Source organism: Phalacrocorax carbo, chromosome 1, assembly GCF_963921805.1.
Source record: "Phalacrocorax carbo chromosome 1, bPhaCar2.1, whole genome shotgun sequence".
Taxonomy (NCBI): domain Eukaryota; kingdom Metazoa; phylum Chordata; class Aves; order Suliformes; family Phalacrocoracidae; genus Phalacrocorax; species Phalacrocorax carbo.
In genome coordinates this window covers 37,033,920-37,056,377 of record NC_087513.1, presented here as the reverse complement: position 1 = coordinate 37,056,377, position 22,458 = coordinate 37,033,920, and the positions used below count along the sequence as shown (strand labels likewise).

Below are 22,458 nucleotides of genomic sequence, written 5' to 3'. Positions count from 1 at the left end.
CCGTCTGCCCGGGGCGAAGGACTCCCGCCGCCTCTCCCGGCGGGAAGAGGGGAGCCGAGCCTTCAGGCGAGGGCGTCCGGGCGCAGCCCGGGGGGTCGGGGAGGGGGAAGCGCTCGCCTTGCCGAGGCCGCAGACAAAGGAGGCGCCGGGCGGGCGGCGCGGCGCGGCCCCGCTCCTCCCGCCGCGGCTCCGTCCCTCGCCGCCGCCGCCGCCGCCTGTGTGTCCGGCTGAACCATAGAGATCATTTAAAGCGGGGGGAGAGAGGGGCTCATCCGCTGCCCACGTGACTGGACATGTCACTCACCCGGCCGGCGCCATCTTGAAGAGGGAGGGGGAACGCTGCCCCCAGCTAGTGTTCAAGATGGCGCGGGGCGGCGGGCGGCCGCTATTCACAGACGGGCGGTGCGCTGTTCCGCTGCGGCTCTCCCCGCGATTCCCGCTGGGCTGCGCAGGGAGGCGTTACGCTCCTCCGGGGGATGCCGGGAGAGGGAAGGATCTCCCGCTCTCGATCCGGGGCTCCGTAACAGCCGCGGGAAACGCGGCGGCCAGAGCGGGGCCCGCGGGAAGCGTAGGCGGGGCGAGGGGGAACAGGCGTCCTTCCACGAGGCCTTTTTTCATGAGGGCAGCGCGGCACCGGGGGCGGGCTTTGCGCCTCTTTTAAGGGTGTGGGTCGCGGGGCGGAGGGGGAATAGCGCATGAGAGGTTCCTCCGGCTGGAGCTACGACCGGCGGGACGGACCGGGGAAGGCGCAGAAGGCTGCGGGGTGGCACTGAAATGGCAGCCCGCTTTTTGAATACACGTGTCGTTTAGTCACAGGAGTGAAGAAGGAGCTCGCACCAGCTCTTCTGTACGCGCAGCGTGACGGTCCCCGCGCGAACACGGGGTACCGCGGCCAGGCGAGCCAACGCCCCCTCCGTGCAACGTGCTGGGCAAAGAAGGGGGTACTGGCTGTAAAAGTAGAAAGTAAACATTGCGTTCCTTGGTTCTGGGCTTTAACTTTTAATATTAATTCGGTTTTGCACTCTGAAGGGTGTTTTTTTTTTAATACAAATATAGAACATGGAAGCTCTTTTATTTCTAAATGGAAGTAGACGCCAGGATGGCTACTCCATACCAGAAACTGACTCCAAAGAAATAAACTGTGAACCTCATTACAAGTTCACAGAAGTTACAAACACTAACATTTTTATCAACTTTGTTTTGGCCTTCACTGACGCCAGATCTTACAAGCAAATCTGTAGAAAAAAAAAGCTACTAATACACAAGAGGAACTAGGCTGCAAGAGTTAAAAAATGTATAGTTCAGTTTACAAAGGCAACATCCATGATGCAGAATATGAAAATAACCCAGCTTGCAGCCAGACCTCCAATGAAACACAGTACTCTTGGAGTTCCCAGTGCAAAACTGTCTACAAGGTGCATTCAGCATAAAATGCAATGCCTTTAGTGACAACTCAGGACAAAGCTGTAGTTGACAAAATCACAGTAGAAAGAAGCCAAAATATTGCCACCTCAGAGAAGAGACAATGGTAAAATACTTCAAGATTGTGCGGTTCCCTGTTCTTAAAGTTGCTACCTATATTAAGCATCAGGCAGAATTAGATCACTGATTGCTTGTTTAAAAGACATTTAAACGAGTGACATTCTGTTGGAGAAAACGTGCCAAGAGTTTCTGTATGCTTATAAAGTACATATGTTTTTGATACTGACTGAAAAGTTAAAAGAACATTCTACAGCTGAGAAAATGGAAGCATCCAGTAACTCACGAGTCCTTTGCCTCTGCTTCTGGAAGGGACTACTTGATCTCCTTCAAACCACTTTCTCCCAATTCCGGTTTTCCTGTGTAAAGCATGTAATACTATTCCTCACAGGGACAGCAACGCTTAATTGTTCTGCTATTTGAGGTCAATTCAGGAGAGGCAAAGTATTACAAAGAGATGGACGCACCAAGGAAATGTATGTTCCATTCCTACCCAGTTAAGCTGGTACACACATGAAAATCCAATTCTGAAAAAGAACACAATCTAAAATTGGGAAAGTTTAAGTGTTCACAACAAGAGCAAAAGCTAGATATTTTCACACCTTTTTTCCTATCAAATATTTCAGATTTATTTTAACATTGTATTATAAAAGGTATTAATAATGGAAAAAATCTTCCATACTTAGTTAGGATATTGACTTCTTAGTAGTTTCTGGGTTAATTTTTACTGGTGTTTTTTTTTTTTTTTACTGTGCTCCCTTCTGTTCTAAGGCCACTTCAACTATATAATGCAAAGCAACTTTTTCACAAGACTATCAGTATTTCATGTCTCAGTGACTTGTTTTCCTGAATTAAGGTCTCCCTTATATTCACTGACAGACTGAAATCCATCTTAACATCATGAGTACATTTAGTAAGTCTCTTGGACAAGGAGTTTGCCATTTCTATGAGGGAGATCAGCACTTCTGGGTGAAAGTAAAACATAAATTTAAACTACATCATTGGGATGAACTTCATTATTTATAAGAAGGGGCAGATAAACCACTGTAGAATACTGTTTCCTCGTGGAAGTTTGGTAAGTTTATTAATTGAAATATTTGTAGTCTATCATGTATAGGTGGAAATTGCTATCAGATATCGCTAAAAAACTAACAGCAGATATTCAGCATACATCACAATTTATTATATGGCAAATCAGAACATCTACACTGATACCTTCTTTTTGGATTTGCATTTATCTAAAAACTAGAAGTCCAAGAAGTTATTGAAGTAGATCCTAGAAAGTAATGAAAAAGGAACTAAAAGGCAAGGCTGAAGTTGGATGCAGGTACCAATCCACAAGCTTCCAGGCCCTAAAGTTTGTTGGAGCCACCCACCTTGCTGATGCCTTCATATTGTTCCAGACCCTGTAATTCAAAGCTGTGAAAGATTTTGAGGATTGGTGACTTTAGTTACTTTCAGTCATTCAAGACATCTTTACTGAGAATGTGCAATGACTTTCAAAGAAGTCATGCTTACTAGCAAACATTTTTTCCTTAGAGGTGAGAGATTCAAATGCCAAAAACAAGCATTCAGGTTGTTTCTGAAACTTACAGGTATTGGAAGCAACTGTAATCTTGCTGACCTGAAACAACTGGGTAGGAAGCAGCAGTTAAATGTTATATGAAAAAAACAGAAAAATTCTCAGATAAGGAGTGTACAAAAGTGTAGCAGGACTGGAAATGTTTAGTTCAGTTTACTGAGTTCATGAAAACAATAACGTCATATACTCATCCAAACTGGGGAATCTATGGAAAACCAAGACAGATCAGCAGCTAGAAGAATTTACAGTTCAAAGAGAGCTCTATTTTCTACACTAACAATAACTGTTGAGCTGTTAAGTCTTCATCCAAGTATTTAGACTAATGCTACAACTACAAGGAAGTCATAGCATGTTGTCCATTGCAGAGACAGGATACAACAAATAAATACTTGAATATTTCCCCAAGGAGGGGGAAAAAAACCAGCCAAGCCTCAGAGTAGGCCCCTGCAAAGGACATGTTAAAAACCAAAACGCAAACAAAAAAAGCACAAAGATGATGCTCTTCAGGGAGCTCAAGACGACTAGAGCACCATCAACACATTGCAATAGCAAAGCCAGTTGCATTTACTGTGGCTGTCTGAGCCACTGACAGAGATTCTTCTTCCCAATTTTGAGCTTTTTTAAGTATATGAAAGAAACCCACAAAACACCAGATGGCTAAGCCTAAAGTAGTTGTCCTATGCTCCTCTACCAAGAACCGGCACTTCCACATAGCAACTTACGTGACCTCTTCTAGGATGGAATGAATCTCCTGCTAGGCCTGCCTATGTGTCTTCCCTAACTGCAGATGAAAGCCTCATTAGTTTATCTTGGGGTAGACCTCAAAATTTTAGTTACATAAATCTCAGAAGAGGAATCCAACTTGTGCCTCTCAAAGCAAATACTCCATACTGCCTCTCCTAACTTGGATTACAAGAGGAATGATTTCTGTCAGAAGTTATTTGTTTCTAATAATGATTTAAATAAGCAGGGAACTATGTTTTAAACCTTATTTTGCATTTGTATTTATCTCTCCTAAAAGATTATTTTTATTACTTCATTAGCAATTACTTAAACGTTTGTTCGCAATTAAATATAGTAATTGCACTAAGACTGGCAACCTTTTATAACTAGGGAATACGTTTTACATAATTAACAATTCTATAGCTTATTAGATGCTAAATGGTTACATTTTATTTTATCAGAAAGTGGTTAAGTACATTTTTTCTTGATTATTTAATACTTGGTTAGTTTCCATAGAGCTCTATTTAGATGCAAAGTAGAATAATATGAAAAACAACATTGAAAATAATTCTTTCTTGGATTGATCTGTTTTAAATGTATTGGAAACATTCATGAAATACATCTTGTTAACAAAGAGAATAGAACTGATAATTTCTGGCTGGCACTGCCTTTAGCTTTTAGATATAGTAGATTTCACCTTCACATATTTATCCTTTGTAAGGAAGGGGAAAAAACCTCAAGCTTTTTCAATTCCTAATCCATTTCCAAGTTTGAACTAGTTGTTTGAATTGAGCTGGATAAAGTAAAATTGGACTGCAAGAAGCAGCTACTGCTATCAGACTGTGGTTTAGCACTTCAAAAACTTGCTTCCCAATTCTTACTATAAAGAGGTATGGTTTTGTGCTACTCTTCTCATCAGTTCAGTGCATTCTCTTTAAGACTCTGGCAACACATAACCACTTAAAATTTTAAAAGATTATAATGCATACAGCTATAACAGAGGTTATCGATTTTATATTTTAAGAGAAAATATTTGAATCGGTCTTTTCTAAAATAAATGTTTATCTTTCCTCATTTGTTCTAGGGCAGACTCTGGGGCTCATTTTAGTGGTAAGGTAGTACTATATCATGCTACAGCGCCAAGCCCTGAGGCATGAACAGATGTTCAGTAAGTAGATCCGCAAGTAATAGTTGTGATGTACTCCAGAAACCAGTTCTTTGTACATGTACATGCCAGCAGTAATATGCACATAATATTCCTGTCCTCTTCCATGTTTTCTCATGTTGATCAAAACCAGACTGCTCTCCATGCTTTTTAAAGGTCCTCTGTTGGTGGCAATCCTGTTTTGGCTGCCATTTTTCTGTGGAGCCTCTCAGTCCCTCCCCTCATGACCAGGCATTAGCCTGTGGGAAAGAAGCATGAGTCTTCTGGCAAGGAGGCCAGAAACATAAGCAATTTCTTGGCAACTTTAATAGTTCCAAGTAAGAAACAGTTAACATTAAAAACAACAGAGTGGGTGATGTCAAATTTCAAGTTTCCAACAGTCTCTCATCCTCATGAGACTCTGCAGTCTTGAAGCTGTCAACTTCAGCTACATCACTGGTCATGGAGACTCATGCCAAGTCTAAGGCAGATAATCTGTGCACAGAGACCAGCAGTTATGATTCCAGTTTGAATATCAGAGTCTTCAATAACAAAACTGCGAAAATGCCACAGATACCTGACTTGCAAGGTATTTTCTTTCTTATTTGCCTATTAGCAGTCCCTTTTGAAAACAAAATAGACCAAAAAACACTCAACAACAATAAACTGGCAGGCAGTATGGGCTGAGGCCTTTCAGTATGTTTCAACATTGCAGTGTTTTTGATAGAATAAAAAGGTGGTAGCTGTATTTAACTCGTCCTTTCTGTAAGGAACATGCTTCAGGTGAGAAGAGGGTTACAGTGCTGACAAAGGAGATTCCTTAAGAAGTTCTTAAGATAGGCATGTGGACCACCAGTGGGAATAAACATGTTAACGTGGAGAGAAAAGCATATCATACTGATTTTAAAAATAAGCTTATCTGAGAACTCCTCTAAATGTAGATTATAAAGGAAATTTAAGCAATAACACTCTCTCCCCTTGCTAATGAAATGCTGCAGTTAGCATAGTAAACACACAGGTATCTTACTCTTTTTATCACATCTGTTTCCTAATCAAGATGTAAATGCTTAAATAAGGACCTCAGAAATACAAGGATCAGTTTTTGGCATGTTACTGTAACTGACAGGACACAAGGACTATTACGTTCTGAATCAGAAAAGCGGGTGGTAACTAATGCATTGCAGTTCTTTTATTTGATGCATTCTACAATACAACATAAAAGCCCTAATTCTGCTGATAATACCACTCAGTACTATTTTCATTGCAAGAATTCCATCCTGTCTGTAATATACGCCTTGATTTTTAAAGATGTAACATACATTATTAGTTGACGTCTTAAAACAGTGTGAGTAGAGATCAGGTGCTTGATACATAACTGAAAAATGAAATTTATTTAAAGAACGTTTGACTGGATGCTTTAAAGACAATTACACCATCGTATAAATTCAATGTTACAAAATGATGGATTATGCACAGAAGCATCAGTTTAAAAAGTTGGTATAAAATTTTAAATTTTAATTGCTTTAAAAGATGTTAAGATTTATTTTCTATTATTAGAAACTGTTGCAACACATGTTTTCAGATCTAGTTCTTGATGGTGTTAATGACAGCTGTTTGCACTGCAGCCATTTTAACACTGGAGCAATTTTTTAAGGAAAACCATCAAAACTGTTCTGAAATTCAAGTCTCCTATTCAAGAAAGCTGGCAAAATTAAATGGAAAAAGCTGACTGCTGCTTAAACAGCAGCATCTTACAGTCATGTTGATGAACTGCGTCCTGGTTTTTGGGAGACCATTTCGCCAGCTGAGATGTTGAGTTATAATCCTGTTTTCTAGCATACTTGTAATACATCTGTCAATTTGCTACTGATTTAGTAAGCACACTCTCTTATCCTTGGATTGTATCCAGAGAAGCGACATGTAGAATCCCAATCTGCACACTCTGACCGTGATCAACTAATACTTGCTTTTAGGATCCTGTCTGCTTGGCTAGACTTTGCTCCCCTGATTTGGTTTTGGAAGAGCCATCTGAAACAGTGTGCAAAGCCTTATTGAAATCAAGATTTAGCAACCAGTTCTTATCCCCATTAACAAGATCTACCACTTTTTCATAGAAAGAAATTAGACTGGGTTTTACTGATTTAACCATAGCAAATACTTATCAGTTGTTATGCACATCATAGATATCTTGCTGACCCTAACAACAGATTTTCACTTTTACTTGTCAGAAAAGAAAAGAGTCACTGGCAGGTCAGTTGATCTATAATTTCCATCTTCTCCTCCATTTTGTCCTTAAAAGGTTAAAGCACTGTTTTTGCTTTTTTTCAGTCATCTGTTACTTCTCTTGTTTTACATTAGTTTTCAAAGATGATCTTAAAATGCTGAAGTTTCTCAGATTAGTTCTTTAACTACCAGGAAGAAATTCTACAGGCCCAGTCAATTTGACAACACGTAAATTTTCTATCCAGTTTTCCTTTTTCTAGGTAAGCTTCTTCAATCTTTGTCACTCATCTCAATTGCACGAGCAATACACTGGCAGTTGATTTTTGACTTTTTGGATCAGTCATCACTAACAAACCAAAAATTTCAACACAGAGATTGCAAATCTGAACTAAGCACATGATCACTTGATATGTCAATAGCCATCCTCTTTTTAGTAGTCAGCATTTTTGTCAGTGCAAATCTTTCACTGCTTATGTATTTATTTTGTCAGCTGACGGTTGTAGCTCATCTACTTTCATTCCTATCTGTTAACACTGTTCTGTGGTGGTATCTGAACTTCCACTTCTGTAGGCCTCCCCTCCTTGTGCTTCAAGTCAATGAAATTCCTCGTTTAACTGAGTTGGTCTCTTATTACAGCTAGTATCAGTCACCTGCACTGGGATATACTTCCAGTCATAACCTTCACATCTCCAAGGAGCTATTTTATCTCCTCAGTTCCTCTCTTACCTCAGGCTTGTCTTCTGCAAGATCTTACCTATCAATTTTCTGAAGTCTGCCTTCTTGAAATCCAGTCATTTTTATTTGGATGGTCTCCCTCCACCCTAAGAATTATGAATATTTAATTTCACTATCTTTCTTACACAAGTTGTCTTAAACAATCAATTTTTTTTCCTCACTTGCTGCTCATGTAGTCATTCGTTGTCCCAGTAACTGGTTCCTAGAGTGTATAACATTGTCTGCCCTAAATTAGACAGCGGTCAGGTGCTTTGAAGACAACATAAATCTGAACGCTACCACTCAGCTACGAAATAAGATTTACATTTGATGAGTTCTTAAATGCAACCTTCATGTGAGGAAGGTATTCTTACCCAGGAGGCGTGCTTATATGCTGGTGCACAAGTCCTGCTGAAGCTCTCGGTTTGAGAAGCTCTTTCCTGAGACTCAAGATAAACTAAATACTGCACCTGACCTTACTCGCTAAATTTATTCATAACCTGCAGTCAGGAAAAACTGTCTATATCCTTTTAGCCCTGTAATAGACAGAGTTATTTAGTAAGCTGCAGAAATTGGTGAGGTCTCAAACAGTTTACATCCCTACCTAAGCATTTTTACCTAAAGATGCTAGAGATGAAAATTCTGAATCTCACCTGCATGTGCCAACACTAGTCACTGAGGGAATGCCTTTTTGTACCAAACCAAGCTCATAATAAGCACCATACATTATCATAGACTTTTATCAATAACACTGGAAGACATTCCTGAGAAGTCTTAAAGCAACACAATCTCATTTCACTAAGCTAAAGAGGGAAGAAAAATGTTACTCATTGGTACCACACAAGTCACATTTTTGTAGCCGACTCCTTCAGAACACCATACACATAATATGCCCACATACACAAATGATAACGTTTTGTGATAGTCCCCTTACCCCTTGAAAAGTGACATGGAAAGCAATGACAGAATGGAATATCAGAATAGATGGACAGGAAATACACATAGTATATTTTATTTTCTGAAATTTCTGCATCCCTGGAAACTAGGGGCATTTCTGCTAATGAGAATTTAGAAGATGATGTAGAAGATGCCTGCACACATACGAAATGAGTAGCAAGCTGCAATTTTGAGGTGAGCAACTAGTGAAAGACACAGAACTTGGCCGTACAGAAACAGATGATGAGAAAACATGCTTTTTCCCCTAAAAACAGTAGTATCCTGACCTTCTGAATTAATTTCTGTAGAATATATTGATGACTAGTATTTGTGTTTGCCATGTACTGAGGGGGGAAGAAAAAAAAAAAAGGCATTAACCTCACTAAAAATATCTTGCCTGAAGCGTTCAAGGACAGCTATGAGAAGGTTTGCCATTTGGCAAGAAGAAACAACTCAACCTGGGTGGAAAAAAAATAATCTGCAGAATATGATGATAAACTACTGAAATTTCAGACGTAGTCCTAGTTGCTTTTGTAAATAACTAACAGTGACCATGTATTTCTTGTGGCTTCATGTCCAGTAACATTCCACAGTTTACCAATGAAACAGGTAGAGATGCAGGCATGTGTACAAGGGAACAAAAAGGACATTCAGTTAGATAAGCATCTCTGAGGATAAGCAAATAACTACTGTAGGTTACTTCTAAGAATAAGCCTTTTTATAAGGAGTTCTCAGCTTGAGGTATCTGTTCCCTTTTTCTTAATCAGAATTACTATGTTATCTGAAATCCTTGTGTACATCAAGGCAATGGTTGTGCCATTGAGACATACAGGTTTTCCCAAGCAATCCAAAACCTTGATATGAACCTTCCAATAGCATGTAAGACCCTCACATTTTCTCTTTGGATTCCAAATCCATGTCTTTTTTAAAGTTGGGGAGAAGAAAAAAAAGGTGAAGACTGTGGTTTCATTTAATAAGCAATTAATGCTTCTAACTTCCAGCTGACATATTTCTGTCCAGTCAGCTGTGCCCCTTTCTAGCTGATTTCAGTGACACGATGCAGACCCCAGTCCTGAAAATGTCCATGTGTGTTACTTGTCATGACTAAGCAACCCTACAGACTTGAAAAGAACTTGGACATGGGTCTACTCGATAGGTAATGTTAAATTAAATTAAATTTTCTTCAGGAACAAGATTTACCTTGCTAGAAGCATGTAAAAAGATGTGAAATTTAAATATTCAAAAATGCTGTTTGCATGAAAGATGACCTAAGAACATTTGGCAAAAAGTACAAATAGAAAAAAGAAACTGGCACTTTAAGTTGGAAGAAATATTTGAGTGCTGGACAAGAAGGCACAGTAAAGGAAATAATTCTTATTCACAGACAAAATTAGTCAACAGAAAACCTCTTTTCTAAACTAAGTAGCTTTGGTTTTAGTTCTCAGACTATTTATACAAAATGCAAGAAAGTGGTCTGAATATGGTCAGCCTCAGCTTGTATGTCCAAAACATGCCTCAAATAGCACAGATATTATTAATTTTGTAATTAAGAGGAAAGGAAGGAAAGTTACCTCATTGGTAGTTTATTTCCAGACCTTTTGAAGATTAATGCCTATAGGTGGTAAAGTATTATAAGCTCTAGAGTCAGGAAAGACTTATATACACCACCACCACCATCACCCCCCTTTTAAAATATAGGTAAAGCTGAAGATTTGCTTCACTGGACAGAATGCATCTGTGTTATCCCTGAAAAACCAATTAGAAACTAATTAGGAACAAACTCACCCACAGTTTGGTCTGCACACTTCTTTCCAGAAATCCTGGTTAAGATAAAATATTCTAAATCACATTAATACCCTTCCTTCCGGTCCTGCACTTTGTTTCTTTAATGACCTCATAGACCTTGACTTATCTTCCACTAATGAGGGGAGCAGTTGCCAGGTTTTCGCTTTCAGGGTATGGATAATGTTATCTGTATGTGGGACCTTGTTCTGCACTATATGGGAACGGCTGCTCCAGAGAAGCTATTTTGACATGAATTCCATTAATAGGAAACATTTGTTTCCTTAATGTAAACTGTGTGTTCTCTAAAAATTTTCCACGCTTGTTGATTAAGTTCCATGCAACTTCAGTCACAGGGAAAAGTGCAATATTTTGAAGCCCCCCCTTAATATTTACTTACTTAGAAAGCTTTTAAAAAGGACCATGAACTGGAGCCTTATGGGAGCAAGCTGTTCAAAGCTGTGCTTGCGTAACATTATTCACACAGGGTATTTCTAACCCTCACCTGTTCATCACACCTTCACCTTGAAGCTCCTACAACTTCTACATCTATTCACATGTACAAATTAGTGCCCCTTCATCCAGGAAAGCATAAAGCAAACAGCTATAATACCATTTCTTATGCATGATAATCTCTTTTAATATCTACAAAAGACTTTAAGGAACAAAAACCTAAAGGTAAGCTCTGAAATCCATAGAAAGGCACCTGTCTTTTTTTTTTTTTTTTTACATTTGGCCTTTGTGCTTTCACAACACAGGTTAAAAATATGTGAATACAGGTGAAACATTATTGAAATAGTCATTAATTAAATAAGAGTTTAAGTGCTAAGTCACAAACTTTAAAAACAACACTATTAAAAGTGTTTTGCTTCGATTGTGTATTATGTGAAACAAATTCACATTTACTTAATGACAAATTTTACTGCACATCTAAATGTGTAACTATCTTCAAAAATACACTTCTCATGGTTTTATATCAGACACGGTTTATAATTAAAAGATTAGAACAATTTGTTTGGGTTGATTACAAATTACAAAACAAAGCACTTAAAATTACTGAACAGAATATTACAGCCAAGTATTTCCAGTATTTGAAATCACCTTTCTTGGGTCATCATTCAAAGACTGTGATACCTGCCAAGAAGGTCAAAAAAGGCTAACAACCCTCAAATATGTGGTGGTGGCTTTTTTTAAAGCAAGGCTGCATCTACGAAAATGGACAGAGTTGAGTAGAACAAACGTCTCGAAACAGATATATTATGAAGTGAGGTATGGTAGTGCTGAAGTGCTACAGTGGATTTCTGCATATTCAAACTTATTTCAGGTCAACTGCTTTGAAGTTTGACATCAGCAGACTACTGACTGCTTGCTGCAAGCTTTTGTCATATGACCCTTTCTTAGATGTCCAATGGCCACAGAGAAGATACATTCAATTAAGCAAAAACTAAAGTGAGCAGATATGAATGGGCATATCTGGCAATTTAGAAGGCAAACTGTAAGTAAAAATGCAAGCATACAACTTATTCATAATAAATACATTTTCAAGCATTTAACATTATCAATATTTTAAAAAGAATTTAAATAATAAATGCAACTATTTTATACAGAACTGTACCATTTATTATACACACAAGTATATCAGTTCCCTTTGTTTACAAAGGCTGGTTACAGATATATGGAATGTTACAGTACCATCTTGCATAAAATTTTAGTACAATTCGTACTTCCAAAAAAGGGTGCAAAACACCAGCCTAATAAATCTGACTGAATTGAAATATTTTTAATTACATCATTAACACATACACAACAAGCTGTACATAAGCCCACTTTTCAATCACCACTTCAAGATACTGTAGCAAGTACATTAGATTATAAATGATTCCAACTATTCTGTTAAATTTATCAAAGGTTTGCACTGCTACTCACTCTGGAACCTTTGAGTTATAACCTGTATTCTTGAATTACTGAGCTCTTGTTAGTACAGTTAAAAGGCAGTCAGCACTGGTTGCCAAAGTACTAGTCACAAGAGATTTCCTCAGAGAAACTTCACCTGGGAACAAACATTTTGGGATACTTTTTTCCTTCAAAAATAAGAAAAGTTTTTTGGGGTCAAGACTCTCCGTTCTGTACCTTGGATGCTGGTGGATGCATGAAGTCCTTGAAGGGCACCAGTGCCTCTTTCAGAGCAGAGCACACTTCTGAGGATGAGCAGGTGATACATTCTACTAAAGTCGGGTACAAGGCAATAACCTGCGCCCATGTGTTGGCATCAACTGCAAGGAAGAAAAGAACAGATTGAAGCACTTACTACCATCCAAATTCTTACAACAGATTTTTTTCAATAAATATGTATAATATATAAAAATATATATTAATAAGGGCACATTCAGGTGCCTAAACATAGGTACCTAGTGCTATATAGACACTACAGCATCTGTACAGGGCTCTCGGATACAGTGTAGGGTTTTTGCAGGAGAACCGTACTCCTTTTTGCGGCAGCAGCTGGAAGCCAGATGGGATATGCATAAAATGGTGCTACACACCTGTGTTTCTACAGATGACTCATTCACTGTGTTTTCTGGATGAAGAACTGACAAACTGAAGATACTACTTTTATTAAATCCATAACACAGATACATTTCCTGCCTGCTTTTCTCAGCTATTGACAGAAAATTGAATTGGACGCAGATTTCACTTTTGGAAATCTGTCAGCAATGAGGCCTTCTATTAATTTCAAATCATTCCAGACTACAAAAGCTATAGAAAGCAGAGGGAGAAACACTGGACCAAGACACAAAAATACCCATGGTAAAGTTTGTTAGTCCAACAAGTGAAATTAAATGAATCTTATTTATTATGTTACTTCCTTGTTTATCTCTGGTTTACCTCTGGTTTCAAAAAGAGAACAAAACCCTGATTTCAGACAATATTAATATTTTTCTTAAAGAAATAAAATTATTAAAAGCTAGAAGAAGCAGGAGTAAAGTAGCTCCAATTCATCCAGTAGTTCTCTTCATAAGCAAGTATGTGGAAGGCTTGGCAATCACTGCGGTATATGGACCAGGTGAAGAATTTCTCTCATTGCATGAAGAGGGACGTGGGGATCAGCCCAGCTGAGTTGGCTACTCTACCGCTCTAAGAGAAAGGCCCACCAAAGCAGCACTTCAGTTGCCTTCAGGGGTCACCAAAAGGCTTTATGTACCCTGGCATAGTTCTGCCCTCAGTATTGGAAACCACATTATCAAAAATGTGGCTGCTCACCGATGCTGCAAGTGAGGTGCTGCCTCTTTCAGGAAACCCACCTGCCTGTGTTTCTCTGGAAAAGCTGGTTTGTTTGCTTGTTTCAAGACTGAAAAGGGTTTTTTTGTTCCTCATAATATCAAAACCAGGGCGGTAGAGGGAAATGTTGTATATGCAATTCTGTCAGAGTTGCGGAGTCCCATACAGCTGTTTTAACTATGACTCCAAAGTTTTGGGAACTCTCGATGCAGCTTACAGGAGGAACAAGACGCATGATTATCAATGAAGTTGAGGTCTTCCATTTTAACTGAGCCCTTTACACCTGTCAACTACTTCCTTGGGCAACAATGAGCTAAGACATCTTTCTCACTACAGGGGACAGGAGGTACCAGAGCAGAAAGGAAGGGAGAGCAAGACCGCAAGTTTAAGTATCTAACAGCCTGCCCACTCGTTTAACTTGTACACCCCTTTAATTGCAGAGTGCACCTACGTGTACGTGATACCTAGCAACCTATAAAGGCATCATGAGGAGAAAAAGGATCTGGCAAGACAACATATATTTAAGAATTCTATTAACATTTTACGGAAGGTTTTTTGTTTGTCTTTAGAAGACACCAAGCTCTATCTAATAAAAGACACCATAAATTGAAGTTTTTTGTTTTATTAAACATATCTTAGGACCTTATGATTTTAGGTATACTGGAAAAAACTTTGTGGGTTGGTTTTGGTTTTTTTTTTCAGTCTACCTGCCACCTACATATACACAGAATTACAAAACACTGAACATTACAGATTACACTTTTCTTTCAAATTGTGTGAAAATTACTGCAGGAAAGAATAAATCTCTCTTTGTGGCAGATATAATGTTATCTTGTTTAGAGCCATGTTGCTTAACAAAAACTTACCATTTTCAGGTTGAGTTTTTTTAAGTGAATCTATGAGAGTACTGACAGCTTTTAAAACAAATATGATTTCTGTTACTTGTTGCCTACAAAGGGAAAAATGCAAACAGTCAACTCATTTTTGTCTCAAGAATATAGGTTTTCTTTGAAACATACACAACATGAAAAAAAAAAAGCCCATGTAATGGAAACAGCTGCAGTGAAGCCTATTTAGAGATTAAGGTTATCATTTGTCTTTAACTTTCCCACCATCGTTGCTGTTGTCTCAGCTAGGATAGCTTTAAATTTGATACTGGAAACAGTAACAGCATACGCATCTCGTGGTACATGATTAACTGTAACATGAAAATAATCAATTTCATCATTCATGATCAAAACCTTCAAAAGTTAAGTGAAATTTAAATAAGTTCCCATTTTAAAGAATTGCCTGGTGCTTTGGACAATTTTTGTGTTTCAAGAACAATTACTTCAGTAATGACTCACAGTGCTGCTGTTTGGCTATTTTATTTCGGGGAGACTCTCCACCTCTCCATTTACAAACTATATATAGCTCTCTTGGGAATAAAGAGAAATTGGATTTCAGAAATATTATGTTACAGATATCAGAAACACTGTTTCAGTAACTGAAAATGTTAGTTACTAAATCACATTCCTATTGTCTACGTAACAGCACTGAATACAACCATTTAAAGCTTTTTCATCAAAAAAACTATATAATGCCTTCCCTACCAACAGCTCCCTGGCTTTAAGTTTCACCCCACCCAAGACTTTTTTTAATGAGTGATATTTTGAATGCAACCTTCTTCTCATAAGGTACTGGTAACACCTTTAATTTCCTAAAGATGAGGTACATACCGTGGAAGAGGACATTTGCCACTCAGTCTCTCATCTTCTATGTAGCGATGCAACACATCCTGCGACCTTTTCAAGAGCACAGAAAGTGCCATTCTAGAGATGTAGCCTTCCTGAGGAGTTGTGACTTTATTACTGAATGAAAACTGGAGCAACGTTTCAAAACACACCTTAGAGAACTCCTCTCTCATTCGAATATCTATTTCGGCTTCTGTCAAAGTGAAATGTCATATTTAATTGTGTAGCATGCATGCCAATACACTAAACGTTGCATTTCAATCGGTTTGTTGTATTTTGCAAAAAGGTTGTTGCTCCGCTAGTATTAAAAAGATTCACAGTGATATGAACAAATATTAAGAATACATTCTAAGAAAAGGTGACTGTGCAATAATCACAACAGTGCCAAAAAAAGAAGATAAAACACACAACACAATCAGTAACATGCTACCTACTTGATACTGCTTTAGTAGTAAAATCTATGAAATGAATTTAAAAAAACCCAGCAACCCCAGTTCTACATCATAAATACTAATATTTGGTACTGTGCAATCCAAATATTTTCCTCTGTAAAGGCTTACATCCATTTTTTCATCTTTCCCAAAAAACTATAAATGTTTTTTCTTAAAGCAGAAAAGGTATCTGGTTAGGTACACCATATAGTTACGCTAAGGTCACTTCGTTTTTAAGAACAGGATAATATGTCTGTCTTACAATTGTCTGAAATTATTGTTAGAACTATTTCTGCTGGCACAGTGCAAATGAAACTAAGTAGAAAGTATGAAGAAACACAAGTACAGTATTATTTATGATACTGACCAAGAAGTAAGGAAATAATTTTTTAAAAATTGCAGGGAATGCTCGGCAACTTCCATAAAATAAAATATAGTTTATAAAAACAAGCTGGAAATCAAACAGTTTATAACTGAATACAAGCCCAGGAACTTCAAGTCTTTATCAGAGTAAGTGCTCACAACTTTTCATTACTTTCTAGTAGATTTAAACACTGTATCTTTTGTCATTCAGGTACCATACCTGTAAAGGAGGATGACTGAGAGTGTATTGAGCCTTTATTGAGCATAGTCATTATTTGACCGACAAATTCCTTAGGAATGAAATTAGCATATGGCAGTATCTCTGTGCTGATAAGCTGGACCACCTAAAATGAATTAAATATATTTATATTGGTTTTCTGAATATTAAAGTTGTAATTCTAGTATGAAGAAGACAGAAACATTAAACAAGAGAGACGTGCCTAATGGAACTGCATAAAATCTTGCAATGGTAGCTTTTAAAATTTGCAGAGGCGTCCAAAAATTGTAGTCTTGCGTGTGACATTAAACTTGAAATAATAAACTTTTTTCTCCCCACTTTTGTGAGAGTTTCTGAAGCAGTCAGCACTCAGATTTCCACTGACATTTGAAGTAAATCCTTCAAATTGAATTAATGGTTTTGAAAAAAGAGTATCTAACATTAGGGATCTCGATCTCCCTCCACCCCATTCAATATCCTCACTATGACACTAACACGTATATCGCAGGCTTACAACATGACATCTGCAAAGCAGAACAAGTGAGTTAATTAAACAAGCTTAAGGCAATGCACATTAACTGAAATGCTTTCTATCCGTGGTCTCCATGCTCCCATTCAGGAACAAAGCGGGTTTAGTTCTCCATAAATTAATGCATTAGATCTCAGACTTCTGCTTGCTGCAGACAGAACCGCTCCCGCTTTTCATCCAGAAACCCTTGTGTCTCAGCTGCCACTCTGGAGAGATGACAGGCGATCAAACCCACAGATACTGCCATGTCTTCTCTGCAACTCTTTTTCCTTTGTACACCTAATTCCTGGTCTGCCACATCTCTTTGTCCTGGACTGAAAGGGGACCAGACCCTCTTCATTCCAAGTATCATCATCTCTTAATTTTCTTTGGCCTTATCCAACCAAACATGATCTCTTTTACAATTACAGCGGTCTCTGAACTGCACAAACAAGACATCATTTCTTCATTTATGCACAAGCTTTTCAGTATTGAGAACACATCTGGAGGGCAACAGTGTTGTTGCTGACTGAATGTCCCCCCTCTACAGAGAAAGCACTCACTTCAGGTTTAATTGTCAGCTTCCTCCATGGTTTACAATTACCTGTGTAATTGCTCGGCAATGACACAATGAGTAAGAATCAGATAATGGGTTAGAGGCAGAAACACATTCTGATTTAGCCACTCCACACTGTTTTGAACTTGAGTGGACAAGAAGCACTTTTCGGCATGCCGCTTCCTACTTTTTACGTAACTATGAAGCAGCCGAATTCTGAGCCTATGAATTTCCTGTATTGTTTTCAAAAAGGAAAACAGTATCACAGAAAAAGTAATGAATAGGTAACTCTTCAAAAAATTATTTCAAAACTAAATGCGATCTGTGAATGTCACTGTCTCGTTATGCTCAACAGTATATATGTTATTGTCTCCTTACCTCAACATCAATACTCTCATTCTTCTGAAATTCTTGAATTGAGAGATTATCAGGAGGTGTACTAAAAATAAACATACTACATTAACATTTTTAAATTCACAACGTGGAACAAAATCAGTATGGGAAAATGCATTACATTTAAAGTTACTACATGCATCGAGTTGGTACTATTGTCTGGTAACGATTAACATTTTAGAAGAAAATCTTAGGAATAATGATGATTAAAATTATACAAAGGAAAAAAAGTAGTAAAACTCTAAAATTGAAGAGTTACAGCTGATGGACCTGATTAAGAACTTGCATCACCAACACCATTTTTCATCTGCATCTCAAAGTAATCTCTCCTGTCCTATATGCGCAAAAGCCACAATATCTGTTAGGTGAGTCTGTGAAGGTATCATCAGGGGATGGCAGTTTATTACATTTTGCTTTTTCTCCCACTTTGCAAGATAAACAACTTTTGATTTTCAGCAGTATATCTGTAGAAAGGCTTAATTTTACATTTTCTTCTGCATTAATGAAACACACTTTTCACCAATTAGACACTACTTTATCTTTTTCCATGATAACCAAAAATGATACATTTGCTCTCATTCTTAATTTTGTGAAGAGACAAGTGCATTTTACAAACATTAATTTTGAAGAAATTCAGAACTTTCTGCAGTACTTCCATCATATATAAAAATTTATTTACAGATGACATGTCCAGAAGTGATTCAACCGTAAAAATCACCCAGAACTTTACAAGGTCCTACGTTACCTGCTTGTAAATTTTGAAATCTTCTATCATTTGGTAGGAAATTTTATGCCAAACATCAATCATGCAGTTTTCTCTAGTGAAGTTTTATCTCATTTACTGAGTCTTTCCTTGTACTTACTGAACTGCCTGTTCAGTGAATTCAAATTCCTTTCCTTTGCTGGATTATGCTTCTGCTGAGTTATTGGACCAAGTTCCTCAGCAGGACAGAAAGAGTAAAAGCTGCCTACTTAGACAGCAATCAACTACTTCAGCTGGTGTGCCTACATCAGTGTTTTAGTTTGGCTCAGGTGTGGGCTTTTCAAGTTAAACTTTTAGACATCCCTATTTATAAACCTCAATTCACGTCTGGTCTTAGACATAGACCTCGATTCATTTTTGATGAAACTAGACCAAAAAATGTACTCCAAGCTCTCGTAGATACTTGCATGATAGGAAGCCAGACTAGAGTGACTCTGAAAGAAAACACCTGAAGTGAGCACTCTGTGGGTGATGGTTCCTCATCATGAAATGTTTTGCTTTACACATCTGCTTCTACTGCACTTTGGGGGTGGGAATCAAAGAAAGTACTTCACACAATAGATAAACTCTGAAATGCCTTGCTTATAACCCCATAATCATAGGATTGCCTGCTAAAATCTACACAGATTCAACATACGGTTAGCAAAATTATTAGAAGAAAAATGGATTGAGTCAATGACAACCTGTGGTACAAGAACTTTCTGAGCTACGTAAACTGAGAGGCTGAAGGAGCGTGTCATGAAAATATCACTATGTGGTCACCTTGCGCTCTTCCTTAGGTATCCCAGTAATCCAACAGAAACAGCACATGGTAAAGATACGTGTCTGTTCTGACCTAGTTACACTGTTCTCATTTTTCTGACATAAAGCAGAAGTTGGAATCCTCATGCTTATGTCTCTCTGAAATTTAAAGACAGTTGCAAAACCCACTGGGTTGCAGGTTCAGTTTCTCCATAGTGTCTGATTTGCACTGAAGGTAACATGTTTTAGAGCTAATGGGATAACCAGGATCATTAACAACAAAAATCAGAGACAAGGCGCTATATAAGGTCAATATAATTGCCTATATTAAAGCCTCCCCCTTTCCCAAAATTTTACTTTTTCTCTTTTTAAAATAACTATGTAACATCCTCATGCGGAGAAACAGTTTGGAAATTCGACCACTTGAAAGGAATGATTAGAAATACTGGAATTAAGATTGCCTGTGGTACTTCAACTTGCTGCTATTCTGTATGCCTGTGTCTTCTGATGCATCTTAAATTACACGATGTTTTTTATTTATTTTTTTTTTTGCTCCAGAGAAACCATCTGATTAAGTACACAGGATGGTCACTACTGAGAAGGAAGGAAAACGATAGGGTCAATCTGCCACAACACTCCCTGCCTAATTTATGGCAAAATAGGCAGATGCAGGGAAAAGAGCGCTCTGGACTGAACAAAGAACCAAGCTGTTCTGTAAGCAGAGGAATCGGTGCAGTATTGTAGTGAGATGCAGACTGGGATCCTTTGGCTTATTTCCAAACTCCCAACCCAGCCCCCAGCTTTTCCTCCACCCCATGTCCCTCCCCAGGAAACAACAGACATGCGGAGGGCAGCTCAGAGCTAAGTACGCGCTCACTGGCTAGGCAGCTGCTAAATACACGATTGTGGACCTGTTCCAGCCTTGTCCTCGTAAGGGTACTCGTCTGGGCCTGTCTTCTCCATCCCACTGCGAATTTTAGTGAAAGGTTCAAGAACTTTGCAGGCTTCTAAATCTCATTCAAATCTGGCCAGTTTAGCTAACAGGTTCCCCCCCTTCCCAGTGCTCCGATATGATGCTGACCAAGTCAAGTAAGATTTTTCCAAGATAGGCTTCCCCCTCCCCCTCCATCTTCTGGGTGCTTAGTGTGAGACACCTGAAGTTCAGTCTGCACGCCTACAGCTAATTTTCAGTTTTGACAGTTATGACAGTATGTACCAATATTCCTGCTTGAAAAATAAATATATCTCCCCTCCTCAAAGGGACTTTATAACTTCGCTACTATCTGTGAAACACTCAAGTGTTGTGTCTGACTAGGAAAAAAAAAACACAACAAAGAAAATATGAAATACTGTATTTATCTCTGTTTTGTGTGTTAGGCAGTCAGGAAGTTTGGAAACAAAGAATAAAATAAAATATTAAATAGCTGTTCAGTCAGTACCTTTTGTAACATATAAAGAAGTTAACTATGCAAACCTTTAAATAGTAATGTAACCTATTATGATGCATACAAATGCAGGTCATGCTGAAATACATGGGAAGCTTTCATTCTGACACTTCCTAATTTACGACTGACTGACCTTCTGAGCTGAGCCTCAAAGAGGTGTTAAAACCTTTCTGTCCAGTCACCCATACCTGATCTGCCGTATATGCTACAGAGTATGCTACGTACTTGTTCATGTAGCAGACTACTCCAAGTAAATAGATTTTTGTACGTAATGTGTTTGTATGAAACATCTATCTAGGGGCCAAAAGCTTTGCTGGTCTGATGCAATACGGCCAAGCTGTACCGAAGGGTCACGAGCCAGGGAAGGTAAGAGGCCGTGCGATGCAGTCTGTTGCTGTGTGCAGGCTCTCCTAGGCGCAGGGCTCCCAGCCGCTGCCCGCTGTCTAGGGAGGGTTTTGGAGCATAACAACAAAGAGCTAACAGCCACCCAGAGCCCTGCTGCGCACAGCAGCACTACGCTCTGAAGCATCTTTTTGGAGAGTATTGATTTAATTCCCTCATGTGAGCACAGACTTCTGGTCTAGTAAATTATATATATACACACACGTTTGTTGAATTTTATTTTATATAATGGCTTGACATGCTTCCATGAAAGCCTCTGGGAAAGAAGAATGTTATGAAATAATAAACAGACCAGGCTCTTACTAGAAGACCATTTTGGGTAAATTAAGTTACATGAAATGTATTAATTTTTAAATGTCATTTTGATTTATAATAAAAATCAAGATTATTGAGCCTCCTCAGCTGCAGCTTGCTTTAAAAAAAAGGAAAAAAGAAAACGGCTGAAGCTTATTGCTTGGAAGCTGTTAATTCGCTATGACAGTCGCATTTTTGTTTTCTATTTACCTGGGCTCTTTTGGTTATATTTGAAATTTTCTGATGTACAAAGCTGCAGAGACCATTTCTGCTGTGCTTTCTACTTTTTAAACATCAGTGAGTATCTCCTCTCATTCAGCCCCGTAGCTGGCCTGAAAGCCTGTTCCTGTCCAAAAGACGGAGGGAAGACCATGCATAGGAGGTTCACTATTTTAAACACAGAGATTCACAGAGCTTTAATTTAAGGCTAAATCTAACCACAGTGACCTCTTGCCTAACCAATGCCAACTCAGTTTCACCGGTGGAAGCAATATTAGGCTAACTACACATGCAATTTCTAGGAGCACACCGATTAGAAGAAATACGAGTTAGATTAGAAAAATGTTTAAAATGTTGATTAAAAATGTAGAACATCAGTGAAATAGAGTGTTATCTTTCTACTCTATCCATTGCCAGGTAGAGACTGGGAGAATGTGCATACAAAAGAGACGCTATACACTGGGATACTGAAATGAACAAAGCTGAAGGGAAAGACTAGACAAACCTGTATGCGGTGTTGCTCGGAGGACT

At 38.5% G+C, this 22,458-nt stretch overlaps 1 protein-coding gene across 3 annotated transcripts in view; it reads right to left on the bottom strand.

The window, feature by feature from the left end:
* Positions 1-2,196: 2,196 nt before the first annotated feature.
* Positions 2,197-22,458, bottom strand: part of MON2 (MON2 homolog, regulator of endosome-to-Golgi trafficking) — an 83,993-nt gene continuing 63,731 nt past the window's right edge. For 2 of the 3 annotated variants that reach the window (XM_064448539.1, XM_064448550.1), the window contains 5 exons: positions 18,049-18,109; positions 16,610-16,733; positions 15,581-15,788; positions 14,729-14,811; positions 2,197-12,856 (listed from right to left, as the gene is read on the bottom strand). In XM_064448539.1, coding sequence (XP_064304609.1) covers positions 12,693-12,856; positions 14,729-14,811; positions 15,581-15,788; positions 16,610-16,733; positions 18,049-18,109 — 640 coding nt within the window. In that variant the 3' untranslated portion in view covers positions 2,197-12,692. The remainder of the gene's footprint in view (positions 12,857-14,728; positions 14,812-15,580; positions 15,789-16,609; positions 16,734-18,048; positions 18,110-22,458) is intronic. The other variant, XR_010372419.1, reaches the window with a different exon arrangement.